The following is a 19,401-nucleotide window of genomic DNA, read 5'->3' on the forward strand; positions in this document are numbered from 1 at the left end:
AACACAGCCAAATGTGTATTTAAGAGGATATTATATTTTTAAATAATTTCTTCATTAAAGTTTTTAATGCATGTGTACATGAAATATTAAAAATTAAAAAGGAAAGTACACAAATAGTGACAAAAGCTAACAGAAGGATACAGCTCTGCTTTTTTTTATTTAGTAGTGTTGCTATTACTTAGAGCTGGCAAAGAAGCAATCCTCTGAGTTTAAGGATTCTCACAAAAAGGACRACAATTTATTATATACATAGTTTTGATGTGCAAGTATGCAATCAATATGTACACTTACATTCCTAACTGTTTACATCATTCTAGAGTATTCACAGTAGAATCAAGCTTAAGGTTAGAAATGTGAAAAGGCCATAACAGTGAAAGAAAAAAAAACTCAAGATATGCCTTGGGATTTTAAGACATTTTGAACTACTTATTATTAGATTTCAAATTACTAGTTTAGAATTGAATTTGGGAGCAGGCTAACAATATAGCTGTTTTTAAATAAATGGTAATGCCAGTTTGCCTTGTAAATGGTCTCACAGATGGCAGAATTACCACAAGCATTTGTTTAAACAGTCTTCAGCTTTAAGCAATAGTACTGCTGCTGCAACCATCCCCATGTTCTGTAAGTGACTCTGTTTGTCACAATTTTGCATATTTATATGCATTCCCATAGCTATTTTGCTCTTATACAAGGAATCTTATTAGAATCATTTTTCTTAAACAACACTATTTTATGTGGCTATATCCACCGCCCTCTGTTCATAAGAGGTGTAAAAGAGAATATATGCAGCTGAGGATTTCACAGATGACGCTGAGATCTCAGATACTTCATGGTCATCAAACTTAAACCAACGTTGTCTTGCAGCATTTTTGCAGTAGGCTGTATAGTGTCCTCCATCCAACCCTCCATAATGATTCTGTACAACAAAAGAAGAAAAGAAGTGATGGCCTTGAAAGCTGCCATTAATTCCCTGGTTAGGATAAGAAACTGGAATGTGGGATTTCTGACAAAAAAAAACAAAATCTCTCTTAGGCCTGCAAGTTCATTTGCAACCAGCAGGTGCCTTGAAACCCAGACAATCACACAAACTGACATAAAGACCAGGCAAGTTTTGGAGTGTGACATGTTACTTACTGAAACTGAAAACAGATTGTATCTCTTCAAGTTATTCTTTGGACCAATAACATACTGCGACAGGTCAAGAGTTTCCAATGGGAAATCTACAGATGTTTGAAGCTTTTGCTTCCATCTTCCATCATAGGAAAATCTACAGAATTAAGAAGCATTATTGTAAGTTACAGGTTTTTCACAATCTACCAAAGAACACTGAGTTCACTGTCTCTATTTTTAACCTGGATACAATCCCAACTAAAGATGAAACAGTCAGAGAGAACTTTGCTGACAGTCCTGTTAATACCTGCACATGTATGTTTCTTATTACAGAAAATTTAAAAGGYGACTAGAAGTGTTCTGTGAATTACAGCCCAGCAAAACAGGCATCAACTGAAAAATAAAATTCTCACAGCATTATAGATGGATATTCAAYGTATAAGATTCTCTAGTTAAAAACGTTTGCATTACAGCAATCTCCATGAAGTCTAGTCATCTTATTGGAGCCCCCYGGTCACCACCCATGCCATACCTTTTCAAGTGCACAAGAAGAACAGGTGGTAGTTTCCAAATTTCTATTTTTTTCAAAGAATCCCTTCGAGTTTTGCAATGGCTACAGTAAAATCTATTGTTATCCGTGAGCTTTTCCTCCTTGGAGAACAGCCTAAGGCATTCCTAAAACAAGACAGGGGAAACAGATTGTAAAGGGCAGCTGTTCAAGAAAGTGCAGCACAAAAGGTTTTTTCCTGTTGGGCTGTTAATTTGCACGATCCACCTGCATTCTCTGTTCTGCAAAGATGAGGAAGGCAGAGGTAGATGCATGTGCGGAAGTAGCTTTTAGTGCATACCTTAATTAGGCACAAGTCTTTCAAAATGGACTAACAATGTTTTGTTTAAAACAACAACAAAAACATTCATACTATGACCTCTAAAGACAAATACTGTAAGTATTAAGTCTTTTTTGCCACTGCAACTTAAGGATTTCCATGCTGCTTGTGTTTTAAAACTTTTTAAGAAATATCTTTTAACTTTAGGAGAAATGAAAGACACATTCATGTTTTAGGTTAGTGTAAATAAAGCTGGAATTAAGCTGAACAGAAGCAGCATTCACAATAACARAATTGTGAAAAGTTTTTACTGTGCAAGCTGTTTCTCTCTGTGCCACCTTACCTGCAGCGTACATTTACTGGTGGATGCAAGGGGTAATGACAAGTACATGAACGCCTCGAATGTCCGGGACTTCTTGTGACACGTAAGACACTGCACTGTGGACTTGAACTGGCCTTGAAAGAGTGCAACAATAATGGATTCATTGAGCTGTTTGTGTTTGTGCCAAGCCAGCTCCGCTGCTCTGAAGTCATCAAGATGATCGTTGTTTTCTTCCTTGTGTCTCTTCCTATTGTCTGCCTGAATAACAGAAACTTAAGTAACTTTTTTTTGTATGTTAACATGTGATAAAGATGTCAAAGAAACGGGCTTTCCCACCATGGCACAGATCAAGTAAATTGCGACCTCTTCTTTGTCTTCCTATCCCTTTATTCTATAAACCACAGCATCTTTGGCTTCAGCCTCTTCAACTGCATGGCCAGAAGTAGCCCTAAAGCTTCCCTCTGCAAGGGCCTCCTGACAGGTGATGCAAAACTGAGTAGACCTCAAGACTTCCCATTGTACAATTCCTTTATGTACATAATAGAGGGAAAGCAAACTCCTGTTTGAGCAACTCTGGGACCTCCTGGACAGAGGAAGGAAACAGGACTCTATTTAGCAGCAGGTAAAGCCAACAGAAATGCTTGCTCAAGCATACCCAGAAGGTGTTTTAAAATAAATAAATAAACAAGTTTAAATCTTTTTGGCCTAGCATAAAACTTTTTCACTTAATTCCCCTTATGAAGTAAAAAGCTTTTAATTTTACTCTCAATCATTTGACAGGTATATAAATAATTATACGTGTATTACTTACTTTATTTAGGTCTTCATGCAAGCCATCCATTAGAAAGAGGAGCAGTTCTTGGGAGTCCTGCTGGCTGTATCCAGCAAATTGGTCATTAATCTTCCCAATTGTAATTTTAAAATCTTTTGGACTGATATATTTATACTGTCCTGTCCACAAAGCTTTCATTATTACACCAAACTCTTCAGCCACTTCACCTTTATGCCCCAGGAAGTTTGACCTGTACAATTTAACAGACATAATATATAGTGAGTCATTCCAATAAGATATTATTAATTCAAAACTTGATCCCAATTTTAGTGTAATTTCTTTACACGCAGAATAACTACCTCTAGGACTGAACCACAATTTTTGTCTWCTTTGATACGATATAATTTACAGAGTTCCATTTACAATTAGTTCCATATTCAAAACTGGTTTGGTAGAAGGAACAAGTATTTTCAGCTTGCTTTGTAAGCTGCTACGCACATGTTTTGGCTGACTCAGAGGCCTCAACGTGGTGAGCATAATTTAAGTCAGCTTGTCTAGTTAAGCCTCTTTGGTCCCACATCTGAATTCCAGGAAACTCAAAGATTTGAAACTAAGTGTTTGCTTTCTTAAAACCCCTAGGCCCACTGCCTGTTTTTTATATATTAATGATTGTAAAAAACATTCTTTCTTCAATTATAAATTAAAAGAGGAGAATAAGAAATTGTTACCTGTTAATATCATCTTGATACAAGTTTCTGTTGAAATAATCAGCTAGATGGGGTGCGTTGCACAAACACTGTAATATGGAATTCATATAGCAAGTGTTCCCTAGATTACGAAGTCCGGTCAGAGCTGGTCCCGATCCCCCAAACACAGGGTTGAGATTCCGAATTTGTAATGCGGAGAGTCTTGAAATTTCAGGTTTAGCATAACAGACCGGTCTGTAAGGAAGAAATCATTATTTTTAACTGCTCTCAGACGTGGTGCTGTGCAAGGCACGGTGCAGCGCTCCGCGTGCCGTGCAGCTACCCGGGCCCTACAGCCCGCTCTGCTCGGAAGCTCGGAGAGCAGCGTGTTTGCTAGAGCGCGGCAGGAGGCAGCTGATTGGCTGCTGTCCTGAGCCGGCTTCTCCAGCCAAGCAGCGTCAACGGGCTCTGGAGAGATCCCTGGTTTTATCCCTGCCTAGAGAGGTGGTCTCACAGCATGAATGAACACAGGAAAGCAAGACTGTGCACAAAGCTTAACAGGACAAAACTTAACTCTCCCTCATCGGATACGAAATACTCTAGCACAGGAATTCACCAAATCCATCATTTAAGGTACTCAAGACTGATCAATGCAATAATGAGAAATCCATACATAACTGGCCTACAAGAAGGCTGAATTACAGAGTAAAATTATTTCTAAATTCATAGATGAAAAATGAACTTAGTTATTTAACTACTCAGTTTAAAACTGAATCTCTTCCATTTTACAAGTTGTCAGAAGCCTTGACACAAGTACTGCCACCCAGGAAGCAACTATTGGCCAGTTAACACTGTGTGCTCCAAAGTTCATGCAACTGGATGGTAACTGGAGTCTCGGAAGCACATTCCTTTTTGAACGTGCAGCAATGCAAGGCTGTCAAAGAAGCTCCTGCATGCCTTTGTAAGGTGCTTAGAAATCATTAATGGATAATTTTGGATAAAAGGTAACATAGTGCCTGAGCTGTGATGCTATAACTTGTCAAACCTACTTATTTTCACGATTGACTGTAGGGGTCACAGGAATTCTTCTCTTCTCTTCCTCCTGAATGGCTTGGGTTATATCTGGGGAGGAATAGGAGCGCTTCAGTTTGGAGTGTTCTCTTTCTCGTTCAGCAGCCACCTGTGGCTTGGGTTTATGGGTTGGCGGGGTAGATGGAGGAGTGGATGAAGGAGCCATTTCTGGTGGGTACATGTGAACGGTGTTTGTCGGCGAGTGATAATATCGAAAGGTTCCTGTGATTGGATCCAGAAACTTGGGAAAGAAAAATAAATTGTTTCAAAGCCAGGTAAAAAAAAATCATTAACTTGCTTATCTAGATATGAGCCCGAATTTTTCAAACACTGAGATGTTACAGTAGTGACAGACTCAATGCTTAGGATTAAATTTAGTGGAAGATTACTTATAACAAAATAAACAAGCAACAGATCAGTATAAAAAGCTGCTGATGAATTCCACTTGTTTCATTAAAAATTAATGTTAAGATTCAGAAAATAACTGGGAAAAGAAATTAAACAAGATTAGATCAAACTCAGAAATACAAATTACATGAAAATCACTACAAGATTGCACAGATTTCAGAACAGAAAGTTACCTTTGCCCAGCCTGGAGGCAGTCCTGGTATTATCCTTCCCATTTCCTCACTTCTCGCTCTCATTAATGGCTCCCGCTGAGACTAGTAAATGCAATGGAAATGTAAGGTATGTACAGTTAGTTATGCAGAGGAACAATCTGTATGTGACTTCTCTTGTAGTTGAATGATTTTTACACAAAACAGCTCAATAAGAAATCCTTGATTACAGCTAGAAATGTGATTTATTTTTGAGCAGCAACATGGCAATAAGCACCTTCCCTAAGGCAGCCACTTTATTAGGAATACATGCTTCGGTTACGAGGATGATCTTGTCCCCTTTCCAAAGGGGGATGCAAGCGAGTATGAATGACATGATGAACACATGTGGAACACTTTGTTAATGCCCATCAAAAACATAAAATGATTTCCAGTGAAAATTTCAAATATATTTTTTGAAAATGAATGACGAATGTAAAAAGCAAATGCAACTGTAGAATACGGCACAGTCTTTTCCTAAGCAGAAGACCTTTGAAAATTAAAATGAGATGAAATTTAGTGTAATATGAGATAATAAAGCATCTATATTTGTATGTTTTAGCTACATACAACACATTGCATTTACTTTAAGTCTTTCAGTATCTTGTTCAGAATCCTCTCTAACGGCTCCTGGCTTTTGAGCTCCACTGTCTGGTTCTCCTTTAACCCCAGTTTGCTGTAAAAGATTTTGAGAGAAGGCTTTCAAATTTCATGTGGGATGTCAGTAAAGAAGGCCACTAAAGCAAAATTGGGAAAAAGCAGAGTTACTTTTCTCCTGTTAAGTTCAAGTGGCACCTGCTCTTACCAATTCTTGGTATCCACAAATAAACTGATCATTTTTATTTTTCCTATATAACAATTCTTTGAAATAGCCTTTACAGATGAATTTTGTGTTCTCCACAATTTTGTGTCACTCTTCACAATAAAAACCATGGATTTTATAATTTGTTTAGATATAAGACTAGACTTCATAAGTAGCCCTTTCTTCCACAATCARATGAATATTTTATACCTACAGATTTTGGAAATTCTTCATGGGCCTCAGGAAAGAAGGAAATGTGACTTCAGAAGATTTGGAACCGGGCTGCTATCAACCAGTATACTAGCTTAGGGTATCACTCTGCTTCCATGTAAGTCAACGAAATAATCCCTTTGTTGTGTCAGTATTTAGGTATTAGAGAGCTTGTTATGATAATACGATTTGAGTCCTTTACTAGAATGTRTTACAGTAATACAGCATATACTAGGGGCTGACATAAGAGACTGCATGTTAACCACGTCTCTATACCTGACACAAAAAATAGCAGCCCACGGGCCATCCCTTCTATTTCCATATCTGTGGGAAGTTTTTTTGTTTTGTTTTGAATCCTATGGGAATCCTATGCTGTCCATCTAYAGCAAGGCTCAAAGTGCTCTAAGCTCTCTGTAAAAATCTACCCCATTGGGTCCTGTTTCTAAGTTACTCCTCTGTATTTATGTAAAAAYGGCAGGCATAAATAAAATTCAAATATACTTGGAATTTCCAGATTTAGACTATACTATTCACAAATCATACAAATCATACTTCAAGTTTGGTGATGATTTTCTCTTTTCTTACTAACCTTGCCTGAGGTGGTCACAAAGGTCTGAGATGCATCACCCAGGGCACTTCTCTGCATTTCTGGTGTTCTGGTTCCCTTTTCTCTTTCTTCCATAGATATTTTTTCAATTTCAATACTTYTCAAATCAATACTTTCTGGTTCATTTTTGTTTTGCTTTTTCGCTTCTATTACTTCTTTCTGTGCTGTCTCTTTTTCTTTTTCTTCCCGTTCTTTTTTTATCTGTTCTTCCCTGTCCTTTTGTTCTCTCTGCTCTTTGGCTTGTTGCAGCTTTTCTTTGTATTCCTTTTCTTTCTTCTCTTCCTTTGCTTTTTGTTCCTGTTGTTCTTTTTCTTGCTTGAGTTTTTCTTTCTGTTCTTCTTGTTGCCTCTCCCGCAATTCTTTTTCCCGCTTGTTCTTCTCTAGCATGGCAGCAGTTTCTGCGTGTATGCGACTTTTTTCTTCTTCTGTCAAAATGTTCTTTGCATCATGCAGGGGCTTTGTGGACCGGTCTGGAATGATGCGTCCATTCTCAACAGGCTGGCTGTCAGTGATGGTGCTCTCAGATTTTGGTCTGTTATCACTGGGCTGTTTTAGTGAAGGCTTTTTAGTGCGATCAACCTGTTAACACCAAGTGTGGAACAACAAATTCATTATTCACTATCTCTGCTAGCTAGTTTTTCAGCTAGAAAGTTTTCTAAGTGAGATTTGCAAGAGACTAAAGATCAAGTCTAGTTCTGTCAGAGAGGTCATGAACTTTCAACTTCAGCAACTTTTATTATTCAAATTCCTTATTAAGGAAATTGGGTATTCACTTTATTTTCAGCTAGGAAATAAGAGTTACCAAGCCCTACAGAATGGTAAGGATGGTATGAAGCACTCCTTACTACAACTCAATCTTTTACTTTCAAAGGTGAACCTTTTAGGGCAATCAAGCCACCCTAATTGGGGTGTGGTGCTCTCAATTGTACTTAAGCAGATCTGCTCAKTGAGGAGAGGTATTTAAGATCGTCCTGCGGTTAGACCTAGGAGAGCAGGTTGTGTTGATAGTGAAAGGGAGGAGTTAAGTAAGAATAGAGATCATTTTTGAAGGCTAGAGTCTCTTGGATTAAAATCTTAACTTAAAGGAAGCACCTAAAGGAAAGTTAAGAAGTTTGTCTCCCTCCTGTGCTTTAGTAAAAGAGCTTTACAAAGGTTTTTTTTTTGTTTTGTAAGAAAGTTTGTTTCCTGTAAAGGCAAGGAACAAMTAGGGGAATAATGTGTCATATAAGGAGAGTACTGAGAGACTCCATGGAATGTTTCAGGAAAAAAAATGGGCCTTAAAACAACYAAGGTAAGACCTCCTTTCTGCCTATTACGTACCATGTACACTCTGAGTAGGTAAGTTTGTTTACAGAGTTTCTGAACTAGTAATTGTTGACCCCCAATTTCTCAGCTACCCATGACAAAATCTTCACTGAAAGCTCTACAAGTATGTTCAATATGTCCAGGTTAATACAGCTCTGGGGATTATCTACTGTAGTTTCACAGACCACCAGTGGTCTCTGCCTTGCTGTACTTATATAATTCAGTATTTGGAAAAACAGTTGTTGAAAATATTTCTCTATGAATTTAGGCTTCTACAATTAGTGGCTCTCCAGTGGCTTAGCATTACACTAACACTGATTTAAAAAACACAGTTTACCTCAGGGATGCTTCTTGTAATTGGTACTGGATGAACTCCAGATAAGCTGTCAGATTTGGGAATAGTTGCAGCCTGTGCACTTGGTCTGTTAAGAGATTTTAGTCTCTCTTCCAAATTACTTCCTGTTTCTTCATTCTCAGCTACTTCTATTGGAGTTGGCTTTATAGCAACAACAGGTGGAACAGGAGCYGGCTCCTCCAGAGATGGATAAGTAAAATCCACTAGAGAAAGAAAAAGCCAAGAACAAGGCTATCAAAAATATCCTTGAGCAAATTAACGTTACAAAATAAAGTATGAACGTTGAAAGAAGAGTCATTCTTTATACTTACAAGAAACAGTCACTGCTTCTCTCCTGCCGTGCTGGGGTGGAGTTACTTTAGCATTTGTGGTGTACTGGGGAAAACAAAGGAGCCAGTTTTCATAGCCTCCTTCTAGGATTAAAGGCTCATTCTGCAGTAGAGGTTGGCTTTCCCACTTTAAGGAAAAAGGTTGAAATTAAGTGAATTTAAGAAATGGCAAAGGAACTTTTAAACTCTTAACTTGTAGAAGTTTCTGTGTCTAAAGAGAGTGGTTCTGGAGAGCAGCTTTGCAGAGAAGGACCTGGGTGTCATGGTGGATGACAAGTTGACCATGGGGCAGCAGTGCCCTCATGGCCAAGGGCATCCTGGGGTGCATTAGGAGGAGCGTCTCCAGCAGGTTGAGGAGGGRATCGTCCCTTTTTACCTATAGCATCCTCCTGTCTTTTTACCTACAGCATCATCTATTTTTTTTTCTTCCTCAAAATAGAATTACTTATTACTAGTTCTGGTAACAATCATCCACACACAACAAATGTTTATATTTGCTTCAGTTTTAGTGATAAACCTGCTGTGTGTTTAGAGGCACTAGCTTTAGAAACTAAGACATTAACTTTCTKAAAAAGTCTGGGGAGCCCAGGCTCAAGACTGGTTTCATCCTGAGATCTTCAATATTAGGGCGTGAAGAGGCACAAGATTCCCAGTCAATTCTGTAAAGCAATAGACAGGGAGAACTGCCTGAATCTCTGAAAAAAAGTTGTGCACTCTCCTGCTATCAAAATAATCAATCTTGGGATATTTTAGCAAATATCTCGATTCAGTTTAAGTGTCTCATATTCCTTGTAATTAGAGATACTTTCAGAGCTTCTTATTTTGTGGGATAAATACAAAAAGCAAAGCTTGCCAACCTTAAAAAGTGCATCTTTCAGGCTTTGCAGTGTTGTTCCAAGCTTTAAGTCTTCTGCAGAACTAAACCAGTCTAGCAGTATAACATAATCAAAATGTCCTCTCCTCTTCCATGGATCTCTAGAATCCTCTGGGAGTCGAGCTTCAATCCAACTTGTGGTAACTCTGCAATGTATTCACATACACTTACAGATAAACGTACAAGTAATGGTTTGAGAAATAATCCACCTACATTTATATGCTTGTATCTGTGGATAAAATGCATCTGTTCTGGCTTAAAGTCAGTACMCTGAAAAGCAAAGCTGTCGAGATCTATCTTGCCACATACATCAGGGACTCCTAAACCAAGTGAACAAGCTTTAATAGCACATAATCCTTCTAAAGCAGTGATTTCTTCCCAGCCCCCCCCTCAGTCAGTTTACGCATGGGGAAGAGAAAAAGGCAGTATTTTAAGAGATGTTAAGTATCTGACTATTATTTAACATTATTCCATACCCAGGACTGATTGCTTCTTCTGGGACGCTGATAGATCTTGGAATACAGGATTCTTGATAATCTTTCAAGCTTCGAGTGTCCATTATGATCAGTTCAATGTTTTTGTCTGTCATCATTGCAAACAGTTTCTCAGCAGTGACTGCTCCTTGAGATACAAAAGTTATTATAAGCAAAAAGCTACTTTATAAATGGAGATAGTTATAAACACATCTCACTCCAAGTCAACACTGCAAGTGAATGAAACAAGATGAAATAGATGAAACAGAACTTGTCTCGAGAACCCATTCATGGATGCTCTTTGAAATGGTCATGAAGGTGAGATATTGACTCCTGTTGTTTCCACTGCTCTAGCAGTGGATGTGCTGAATTAGGCAATATGGAACACTTTCATGATTAGTTAAGCTTTCTGTGATTTCATAAAAATCAAGCTGTACAGTTGCAAATGCATGTCAAACCGCATGTTGCAAATGTTTCTTTGCTGTTTAACTCTACAGGACAAGCTCATATTTACTAGATAAGCAAAAAAGAAAAGTGGAGAGAAGAGTGTGAATAGGACTTCTCATTTAACTAGGAAAGATGACACATCTCAACCTTGGCTAATCTTTTTCCCATCATTTGAAGAAATACTTTGTTTCTACTCTGACCATCCTTGGATCAATTCAGCTTTAATTTTTACACTGTATTGAAAAGTTGAAGGCAGTTTAAGTTCAAGAGAAGTGATGATGGCTGTAACAGGGCTTTAATTGCTAAGTTACTATTACCAAAATGCAGGATACCAGTAAYTTCAGCAAATAGCTTTGTGAACTTGCTCTTTCTATGAAGAACTGCAAAAGTGAGAGGTGCACACGTATACAGAGCCACTTTTTACAGTGGTGGGAACATATATCTCTTACCACTCAGACTGTCAGACTGATCGTTTTTTTCCAGGGAATGTGTCTTCTCACCATTGATCTGTGTTGACAGAAGAAGACAAAAAAAAGGTGTAGGGGTAATCTCAAATTTAGACAGCAGCCACTGATTCTCACAGAGCTGGAAGGAAACTGGTCAGACTAAAAGTCACAGAAGAAACCCAAGTAGAAGATGCCTCTTTCAAAGTTATGTTGACAATATCAGAAAGATAAGTGTGGCTGCCTGCCTAGATAGAAAATCAAAAAGATGGGACTATATCATCTACTAGATGAAATTATTAAAGGTCTGTGGAGAGATGAGTTCCTCACTATGCTATTGCTCTTAAAGAGAAGGCAAGTAAAAAAGTGATCTATATTATCAGCTCTTACCACGCACAATCCTTGGGCTTCTCATGCAAAGTAGCTCTGGCAATGGCAATAAGTCTATTTTTACTATAAACACAGTTTGAACTGGTAAAAAGCTAGTCTATTTTCTGCACATCTCAGAATTCATTCCAAAGAAATCTCCAAGAAAAGTTTCAGGGAGTATAAAATGATGAWTATAAAGAGAAAAAGCTATTAAAGAACAAAATAGCAATGATAACAAACAACCTAACACCCTAATCTTGAGTTAGAAATGTTACTGAAAYCAAATGCTAGATCAAAACTATATATTCAAAGTGAATTAGAGAATTTGTAGTTGTTTTTGATTACCCTTTGGCTTTTTCCTTTGGAATCTGCTGAGCTTTCTGAAGAGTTCTTGGCTGAACCCTTTCCATCATCTTTCGTTTCTTGCTTTTTCTGCAGCTCTTGCCTATCTCTCTCTTCAAGTTTTTTCCGAACTTCAGCTTCCTCATATCTATTAGGAAATTAGAAAATTGCATTTTTTAGCATCAAAAGCATTAAGTCTCTTAATAGGAGGAGAAAAAAAGTTCAAATGTTGTGAAATTACTTTTTTTATCAAACTTTCCCTTCCTGATGTCTTGATCTGATGAAAACTATTATAARGAGATAGCTCCTTTCTAAATCACATACAGTTTATATCCTGAGGTTTCATTTCATTAGAGATATCAAAAAAAGAAACAGGAGGAGGTATCAACAAATGATAGTTGCCAATAATTGAGGGCATACAGATAGTGGCAAGTTATTGAAATGTGTAAAAAGAAAAACTCTAACAGACTTTCTTAGATAAACTGTTCAAGCTCTCAAGAGTTCCAGGTATCCACAAACTACTGCAAATATAACTCCTTAGCAGTGCGTAGTGGGAAAACCTGCAAATTCAAATTCAGATATAATGAACAGTATCTATGCATTATATTCACATACCTGAGTTTAAGGCTGTCTGAGAGTCTTTCGGCTTCTTCAATAGCTTTTTTTAAGTTCGTAGGTCCAAGAATTGAATGAAAATAATCCTAAAATTACAAGCAACACCACCCATATTAACAGTAGTGTTTAATAATACCTATTTCTGTATAATATCAAGAGCATCTAATTTGCAGAAAAGTGATAGGATAATGATGATAATGCCAGCCAAAGTAAATGTTTTGAATCAGGTATTTCCTGTTAAAACATTCACTAGCAAATGCAATAGTTCTTTAGTATTAGAGTGTGTGTTTGTGCATGCATGCATGGCAACCCAGCATATGCTTGTTTATTTGTCAGTGACCTGGGCCCAAAGTGAATACAACACCCTCTCTCACAAGTCCCAAACTTCTTTGCACTACACCAAGAAAGGGTTGGCTGAGATAGATTTTGTCTCTGTTATATATATTACCAGATGTGTGAATATTTTTACCTTAAATGTATCTGACCAAAGCAAACTGTGAAAACAATTAGTGACAGAGTTGCCAAAAATAGGAAAGAAGTGTCAGCACACRAGATTTACTTATTTACTATCAGTGTCATTATTTGAATGTGCATTAGYGTAACTGTCCATATTCTTTATTTCTCTGTTTCTGCCAATACAGAAGTAGCCAGTCAGAAAGCGTATGTACCTGTTGCTGTTTAAAATCAGGTCTCTTCTTAATAAAATTATAAACAGTTACATATTTCATATACAGGACGTAAGCTTTTTCTTCATCTCTGTCCAATCTGCTTTCTTCTGCCGCCTTGAAAATCTTAAGGGCACTCTGCACATAACTGAAATCAAAGAGCAGCAAGGCATGTGATTGTTGACTTACCCAAGCACCTTCCCTGCCATTCCCCAAAATGCCCTTTTAACTGTTCACAGTCTCTCCTCACCTATTTAATGTTTGCTTTACTAGCTCAGTATAAGCTTTTCCCTAAATATGAACCACAACTCTGCTCACGAAATAATGTCTCCCTTCACTACACTATTTGTTAAATGGATTCAGAACTGATTCTGAAATAATCTTCCATTGTTAAATAGCAGACTAAGATATGGAAACACACACACACACACCCCTTTTCTATTCTCAAAGCAACTACTCTCTTGCAAAACAAAGCAAACACTCCATCCCCTTATTGCACAGTAAAACAGAATGACATACTTGTCTAAAAATGCTAGAAATATTTTATGTTTCTATGTAGAATTTTAATCGCTYGGTCTTTAATTGTTTTTGTGAACTTGCATTTACCTAGACTTTTCCAAGCTTTCAAGCTTTCATGTGCATTGTGCGAGTGTGTTTTGKCAGTGGGTGAAGTTATCTGTTATAAGTAGTAAGCATATCTATTTCATAGTTGAGAAATCTATCTGAAAAGTCTAYCAAAGATTTGGTACTGAACAAAATAATTGAGGAAATTTAGGTCCACAACATAGTTATGAGTGCAGTGAACTTAGTATTAAAAAGATAATGCTATTTGTCTAAGTGTTTTTCAAAGAGAAAACTAATGAAGACCTAATACATAATGGAAATGATTTAACTTATATAAGTACAAAACTTTACTATGAATTACTTCAATTGATTACAAATTAACTATTCAAAACAAAGGCCTAGATACCTCTTTGTGCTGGTCTTTTCAGGTTTTATTTCTGTCTTCTTGTTGAGATCTTTCAATGAAGTACAGAGATACAGCTCTTTAGGTACAGATGCCACAGCAGGCATGTTAATGTTGTTACTCGTGTCTCTCCTAGAATGGGACAACTTCTTAGAAGTCTCTACCAATATTTGTCTGTTAGAAAGAAAGGTTAAAAAAAATATATATTCCATTAATTAGTTTTCRTGTAGACTGTAGTTAGCTGTAATACTTAGCCTGTCCTATTTAGTCAATTATCAGTAACATGAGACTACCTGGAATTTATGCAGTTAGAGGTTATATTATAATCAAGAATTCTGAATATAATTTGTTAGGCAATGATTTGGAGTTGTAGTACCTTGGTCTGCGTCAGTGTCAACATTCCTATGTCTTTGATATTACGCTATAAGAATACAAATRCATCTATTTAAAATGAAAATTCTGTCACCTATTCTAGGCAATTATTGTTAATACAAGTGTAAAAAGAAAATTGGTCCTAGGAGTCAGCAAAACTTCTCTGCCAGAAGTTAGAGGAATAATGTTGTAGCTCTTAAMCTACAGCTAATCATATGTAATCATTCTTTCAGGGTCCTCTTCCAGTTCTTAGTATTACTGATGTAAGCAGATTACCTGAATAGTTTAAAAACATGAATTAATCCTCCCTCCCCAAAATGACAGAATTATTTGAAACAACTTTCGGTGATTTATGAAGAACGTAACCAGTATGTTCAAACTCTAGAAGAATAATGAAATAAAGAGAAATTGGTCATGACTTACAAGTTCTAACAGTCATCCTACCTTGCATATTTATCTGACTATAAAGCCAGTTAAATATGTTATAAAACGTGTGCTCAGCTGCCTGTATTCGGAAATTTTTAATGGGTAATTTTTTATGACTCACTTGCAGCTGACCTCAAATAGCTGTTACACCCGTGGAAAGGTGACTTGTGACATCGCGGCAAGTCAAGGTGAAGGAGAAAGATTAGTGCTGGTAAAGTGATCTGAAACTTCTTGGACGTGCTTAAACTCTCATGTACTTTTGCCTTTCTGTTTCTGTGTACAAGAATTCTTTGGGCACCCATTAAACAGCTTAGATGATTCAATAATCCCCTTTGGCCAAACTCTGCTAATTTTACATTCTGCATGAATAGGCCATAAGTCTCATACAGAAAGTTTAGCTAAAATATTTGAATATATGAGGTATTCATGAGATATTCAGTAAAARACAACAAATGAACCTAAAGAATATTCCCAATCCAAAGCTTTTTTTCCTAAAATGAGGACTTGCTTTATATAATCCTACAGAACTACAAGGAAAAACTTCACTCCTATTAATATTTTAACATTGCTTGTCTAATCCTGCCTTCAGAGTGCATCTTTAACTGTCATTTTTCCTTTTTTTCCCCCTCTTGGAACTGCAAATAGACTTTTCTTTGAAGCTTTAAGTCCTTTCTAAATATATCTTCTAAGGTTGCTTTGTTATGTAACAAGTATTTTCTGAATCTTAAGAGGCGCGATTTGATTGACTTCTGACAAACTTAAGCAGGTTTTAAAACTAAGTGTGCATTCCGGAAAAGATGAAAATCATGTTACCATGTCTGTGTGTGCATGAGGAAATACAAGATTTTGAGGGAGATGCCAGCCTATCTTGCATCACTGTGTGGCTCAGCTTCTCAAGTGTTGCTGACCAGGTCTTCTAGACCTTGTCTACTTAAAACAACAACAAAAAATGTAGAACTACAGGATAAAAGAAAAACTGAGAGTTTTTAATATGAAAATCTAAGCTAACATACAACTTTAATACTTTCTCTAGACAGAAACTATTTTTTCATGTTCTTTTGTTATGAACAGCAGCAGCTATAACTGCAGGTTATAAAACTGCTAGATAGGTGCAATGCTAAATTTGCCTGTTTTTTCTGATCTCAAGAGATTTCAACACTTGTTTTTTTTTTTTTTTCCCAGACATAAGTTACTAGCCACTTGCTTGTAGTCTGTTTGTACGGTATCTCACAAAGCACTCTATTTTTTTTGACCTCACACAGCACTACTATTCACGTCAYACTGCAGTGAAATGAATGGGGATGTACTAGGAATAACTCTTGCAGGAAAAGCCAATGGATTTGCAGCAGCTTGCTTGATGGAATTACAGCATCTGTAATAAGTAAATATGAAATTTCAATCGCAGCCTCTCATTCATTCTTCAAGTAGAGAACTTAACTGGGCAACTATAGCATTTTCAGAGGATTATGCAGCAAAAATATAAACATTTCCCAACTCAAGTCTACAGACTGACCACTACTTGTCAGAGCTGACCATTCAGAATGCTAGTTCAGAMAGGCTTTTAATGTTTTAAGCTTCTACTGAACTTTAGGATGTGACTATAACTTGATTTGCCATTATACTTTTTTTCCTAAGGCAATTAACACTCCAAATTGGAGCAGAAGAGAAAGTTATAAGACAAAAATAAGAATGCTAACAAAGCCCAAATTCCTGACTTAGCAACATTTAAAAAAAAAAAAGTGACAAACTTTTTGGTTCTTTTCAGGTTGCTGAGGTCCCTAATGACAGTCACTAACTCTGACTATACTGTGTTTGGTAATACAGAGTTGTGTTTATTTAGGGTCCGACGAATGCCTCTGCTTATGACGACAGATTGACCCAAACAAAAGTTGGGGTCAAAAATAAGTTACTGTAAGAAATATTTAACTAGTTTCAGAAACATATTTGGTTCTCGTCTCTTGTCTTTCTTAGTATTGTGAAATAATAGGCAAAACCAATGCAACAACTCTTTTCTAAAACTGTAAATTAAAATTTAGGAAGCCCCATGAAATAAAAACTTACAATTCTCTTCCTGTAAGTCCAAAAAAAAAAAAAGTGAAGAAAGGGAAATGAGCTTTTTCAAACAGGCTTTTGCAGCAGAAACAGTACTGCTAATGATAGTAGTAATAAATCCAAATGCAAGTATACCCATGTATTTTAGGCAAAGTACTTTTAAAATACTGAGTGGTTAGAGCTTCCCCCTCTGAAGGGAGGCAGTCTTCCTCTCTGAAGAAGAAATGAAGGTGACAAGTGATGGGACCAAAATACCAGGTATCGGCCTGAAAAGTGTAGCGGATACAACCTTATTCATGGTTGTACTCACTCCCAGTTCTCTCTCCTCTTAAGTATTACCATGTGTTGGGGGCAAGCCTGTGCCTCTAGGCTGGGTGCTCCATAGCAGCTAACATCCATACTATTTCATCAACAACTCTACTGTTCTTCCCTCTCTCTTAGCATAAGGAGAGACTCCCTCCTCTTCCTCCCCTCATTCCAGCCACTAGCCACTTCTTCAAGGCTGCGGTTTGCTGCCTTCTCACTGCTAGTAATCTTTGCAAAAATCAATGCAAGAAAACCATTTCAGGAAACAAGCTGTCTGTATGAGACAAGAAACACTTGAAGGACCAAGCACCAGAATAATCTTCTTCCTAAACTGGGAGAAAGGCTCACTTTTGAACTCGGACATGGGTTTCTTGTTCCACTGCATTTATTCTTCCTTGCTTGCAAGATTCTACCGAAACTCACCCCTAACTACTCTTACTTTTCCTTTTATCTTCCAGAAGTTTTTCACAACTATTTTTACCCATAGTAGGTCTCAAGTTTTCATCAGAGCTATTGGATATTCTAATTATTGTTTTGAAGTCAAATATGTCGCACTTTACTGACGATTCACTTCCGTGTAACAAGAACTTTATTGGCCTGCTAACCTTTATCCTTCACCACTTGCTACCTCAACTGAATGAGGTTTTTTTCCCCTCTATCAGAATTGTGCAGGTATTAGGAAGACTTCATGATTTCAGTATCAAAGTCTGCATCTTTCAGTAAAAATGGAAGTGTCCAATTTTGAACCTAAGTTTTTGCATGTATCCCACTCCTAACTGAATGGGTCTCGTAACTCCTCCCAGCAAAATAAATTGCACAAAACAGGTCAGAAGTAGTTAATACACAGCAGCAAAATGCACAGAGAAAGAACAACTATTGTAAAGTGCAAACAGTCTGTATCTGTTCTCTCTAGAGGAGTAGCAGCTGAACTGTACTTTTCTTTGATGAGGAATTTCTTATCAAACTTAGCAGGAAAAACTGTTGCTGGGGCAGTCTGTGTTGACCAGGCTATGCTCAGCTTTACTAAGCTTTCTGTTTCCTGTCACATTTCTAACCAGCCTCCAAAACAACGGCCAAACGGATGCACAGCAAACCCATCAAATAACGTATGTGGTTTTCTCATACATCCACAAAGGAAAGTAGTTCCCTCCACAGGAAAASGTGAAAAGTGGATCATAAAACTATAAACAGAAGAATGGATTTGAGTCATAATACCTAAATCTACTATTAAGCAACTCTGTGAGGAGAAGAGAACAACTTAGGTCTAGTGACCTCTCTCCTAAAAGTTTAAGATCAAACTCTGCATCTATTTATCCTAATTTATGACTGAAACAATGTYTCAGGCTCCTTTTTCATACTTAAAGAGTGCTGAATATAAGGTTAATATCCAAAAAATGTAAGATATTTATGAGCATTCAAAACACTTAAAATGGATAGTTCTATGCTGACAGAAAAGCATACCTGTTAATGACAGGTTTTTCTGTAACTAATTATGATGACTGTTCTATTAAGGATGTGAGTAACCCACAGGCGCAGTGACCATGGCCAGAACAACGCGCAGCACAGCTGTGTTGCAAGCAGCACACTCCAAGGCCATCCCAAATAACCTGACAGGGTAAGTGCTGTGCATTGTCAATGCAGGTATGCCAGGAAGCACTGCACTGATTTTGGTGGCCAAGATTTGAGCAAAGTGAAAGGTTTCTCACAAACATGAAGCTTCTTGATCTGTTTGTGATTAAGCTACTCTCCTTCGGGACACGAAGGGTGCTTTAAGGATGTTAGTATTAATCTGGGGATTGAGCACCCTAACGTGACCGTCCTTAGAGTCCCCTGGCTCCCCTGGAGCCCTGACCAGGGCTCTCCAAGCGGGGCCCGAGGCCCCAGCGCTGCCCTGCGCGGGTCTGGGCTCCCTGCGGGGCCGCAGAGCATGCGGGAACGACCCCGGTGCTGGGCCCGGCTCTGCGCTGCGGCACGGGCGGCCCTGGCAGCGCTGCCTGAGCCGGCAGCTCGGCTAATGGGAGCCGACAGGGGCAGTTCCTCTCAGCAGCGTTACAGGAG

General features: G+C 37.8%; 1 protein-coding gene across 2 annotated transcripts; it reads right to left on the reverse strand.

Annotated features, from left to right (window-relative positions):
* Nucleotides 1-108: 108 nt before the first annotated feature.
* Nucleotides 109-14,356, reverse strand: USP8 (ubiquitin specific peptidase 8). Of its 2 annotated transcripts, XM_026045686.1 has the most exons (19): nucleotides 14,191-14,356; nucleotides 13,224-13,368; nucleotides 12,556-12,641; nucleotides 11,944-12,088; nucleotides 11,236-11,293; nucleotides 10,343-10,487; nucleotides 9,850-10,012; nucleotides 8,975-9,119; nucleotides 8,646-8,866; nucleotides 6,986-7,582; nucleotides 5,971-6,060; nucleotides 5,370-5,450; nucleotides 4,767-5,029; nucleotides 3,760-3,972; nucleotides 3,071-3,281; nucleotides 2,281-2,517; nucleotides 1,643-1,785; nucleotides 1,135-1,267; nucleotides 109-916 (listed from the first exon to the last, which is right to left on the reverse strand). In XM_026045686.1, exons 1-19 carry the CDS (start codon nucleotides 14,292-14,294, stop codon nucleotides 731-733), a joined length of 3,366 nt encoding a protein of 1,121 aa, XP_025901471.1. In that variant the 5' UTR covers nucleotides 14,295-14,356; the 3' UTR covers nucleotides 109-730. The 2 variants fall into 2 exon arrangements, with proteins under 2 accessions (XP_025901471.1, XP_025901472.1); XM_026045687.1 differs by lacking the exon at nucleotides 5,971-6,060.
* Nucleotides 14,357-19,401: the final 5,045 nt, after the last annotated feature.

The sequence above is a fragment of the Nothoprocta perdicaria genome, unplaced genomic scaffold (genome assembly GCF_003342845.1).
Source record: "Nothoprocta perdicaria isolate Ctin4 unplaced genomic scaffold, notPer1 scaffold_41, whole genome shotgun sequence".
Classification (NCBI taxonomy): Eukaryota; Metazoa; Chordata; class Aves; order Tinamiformes; family Tinamidae; genus Nothoprocta; species Nothoprocta perdicaria.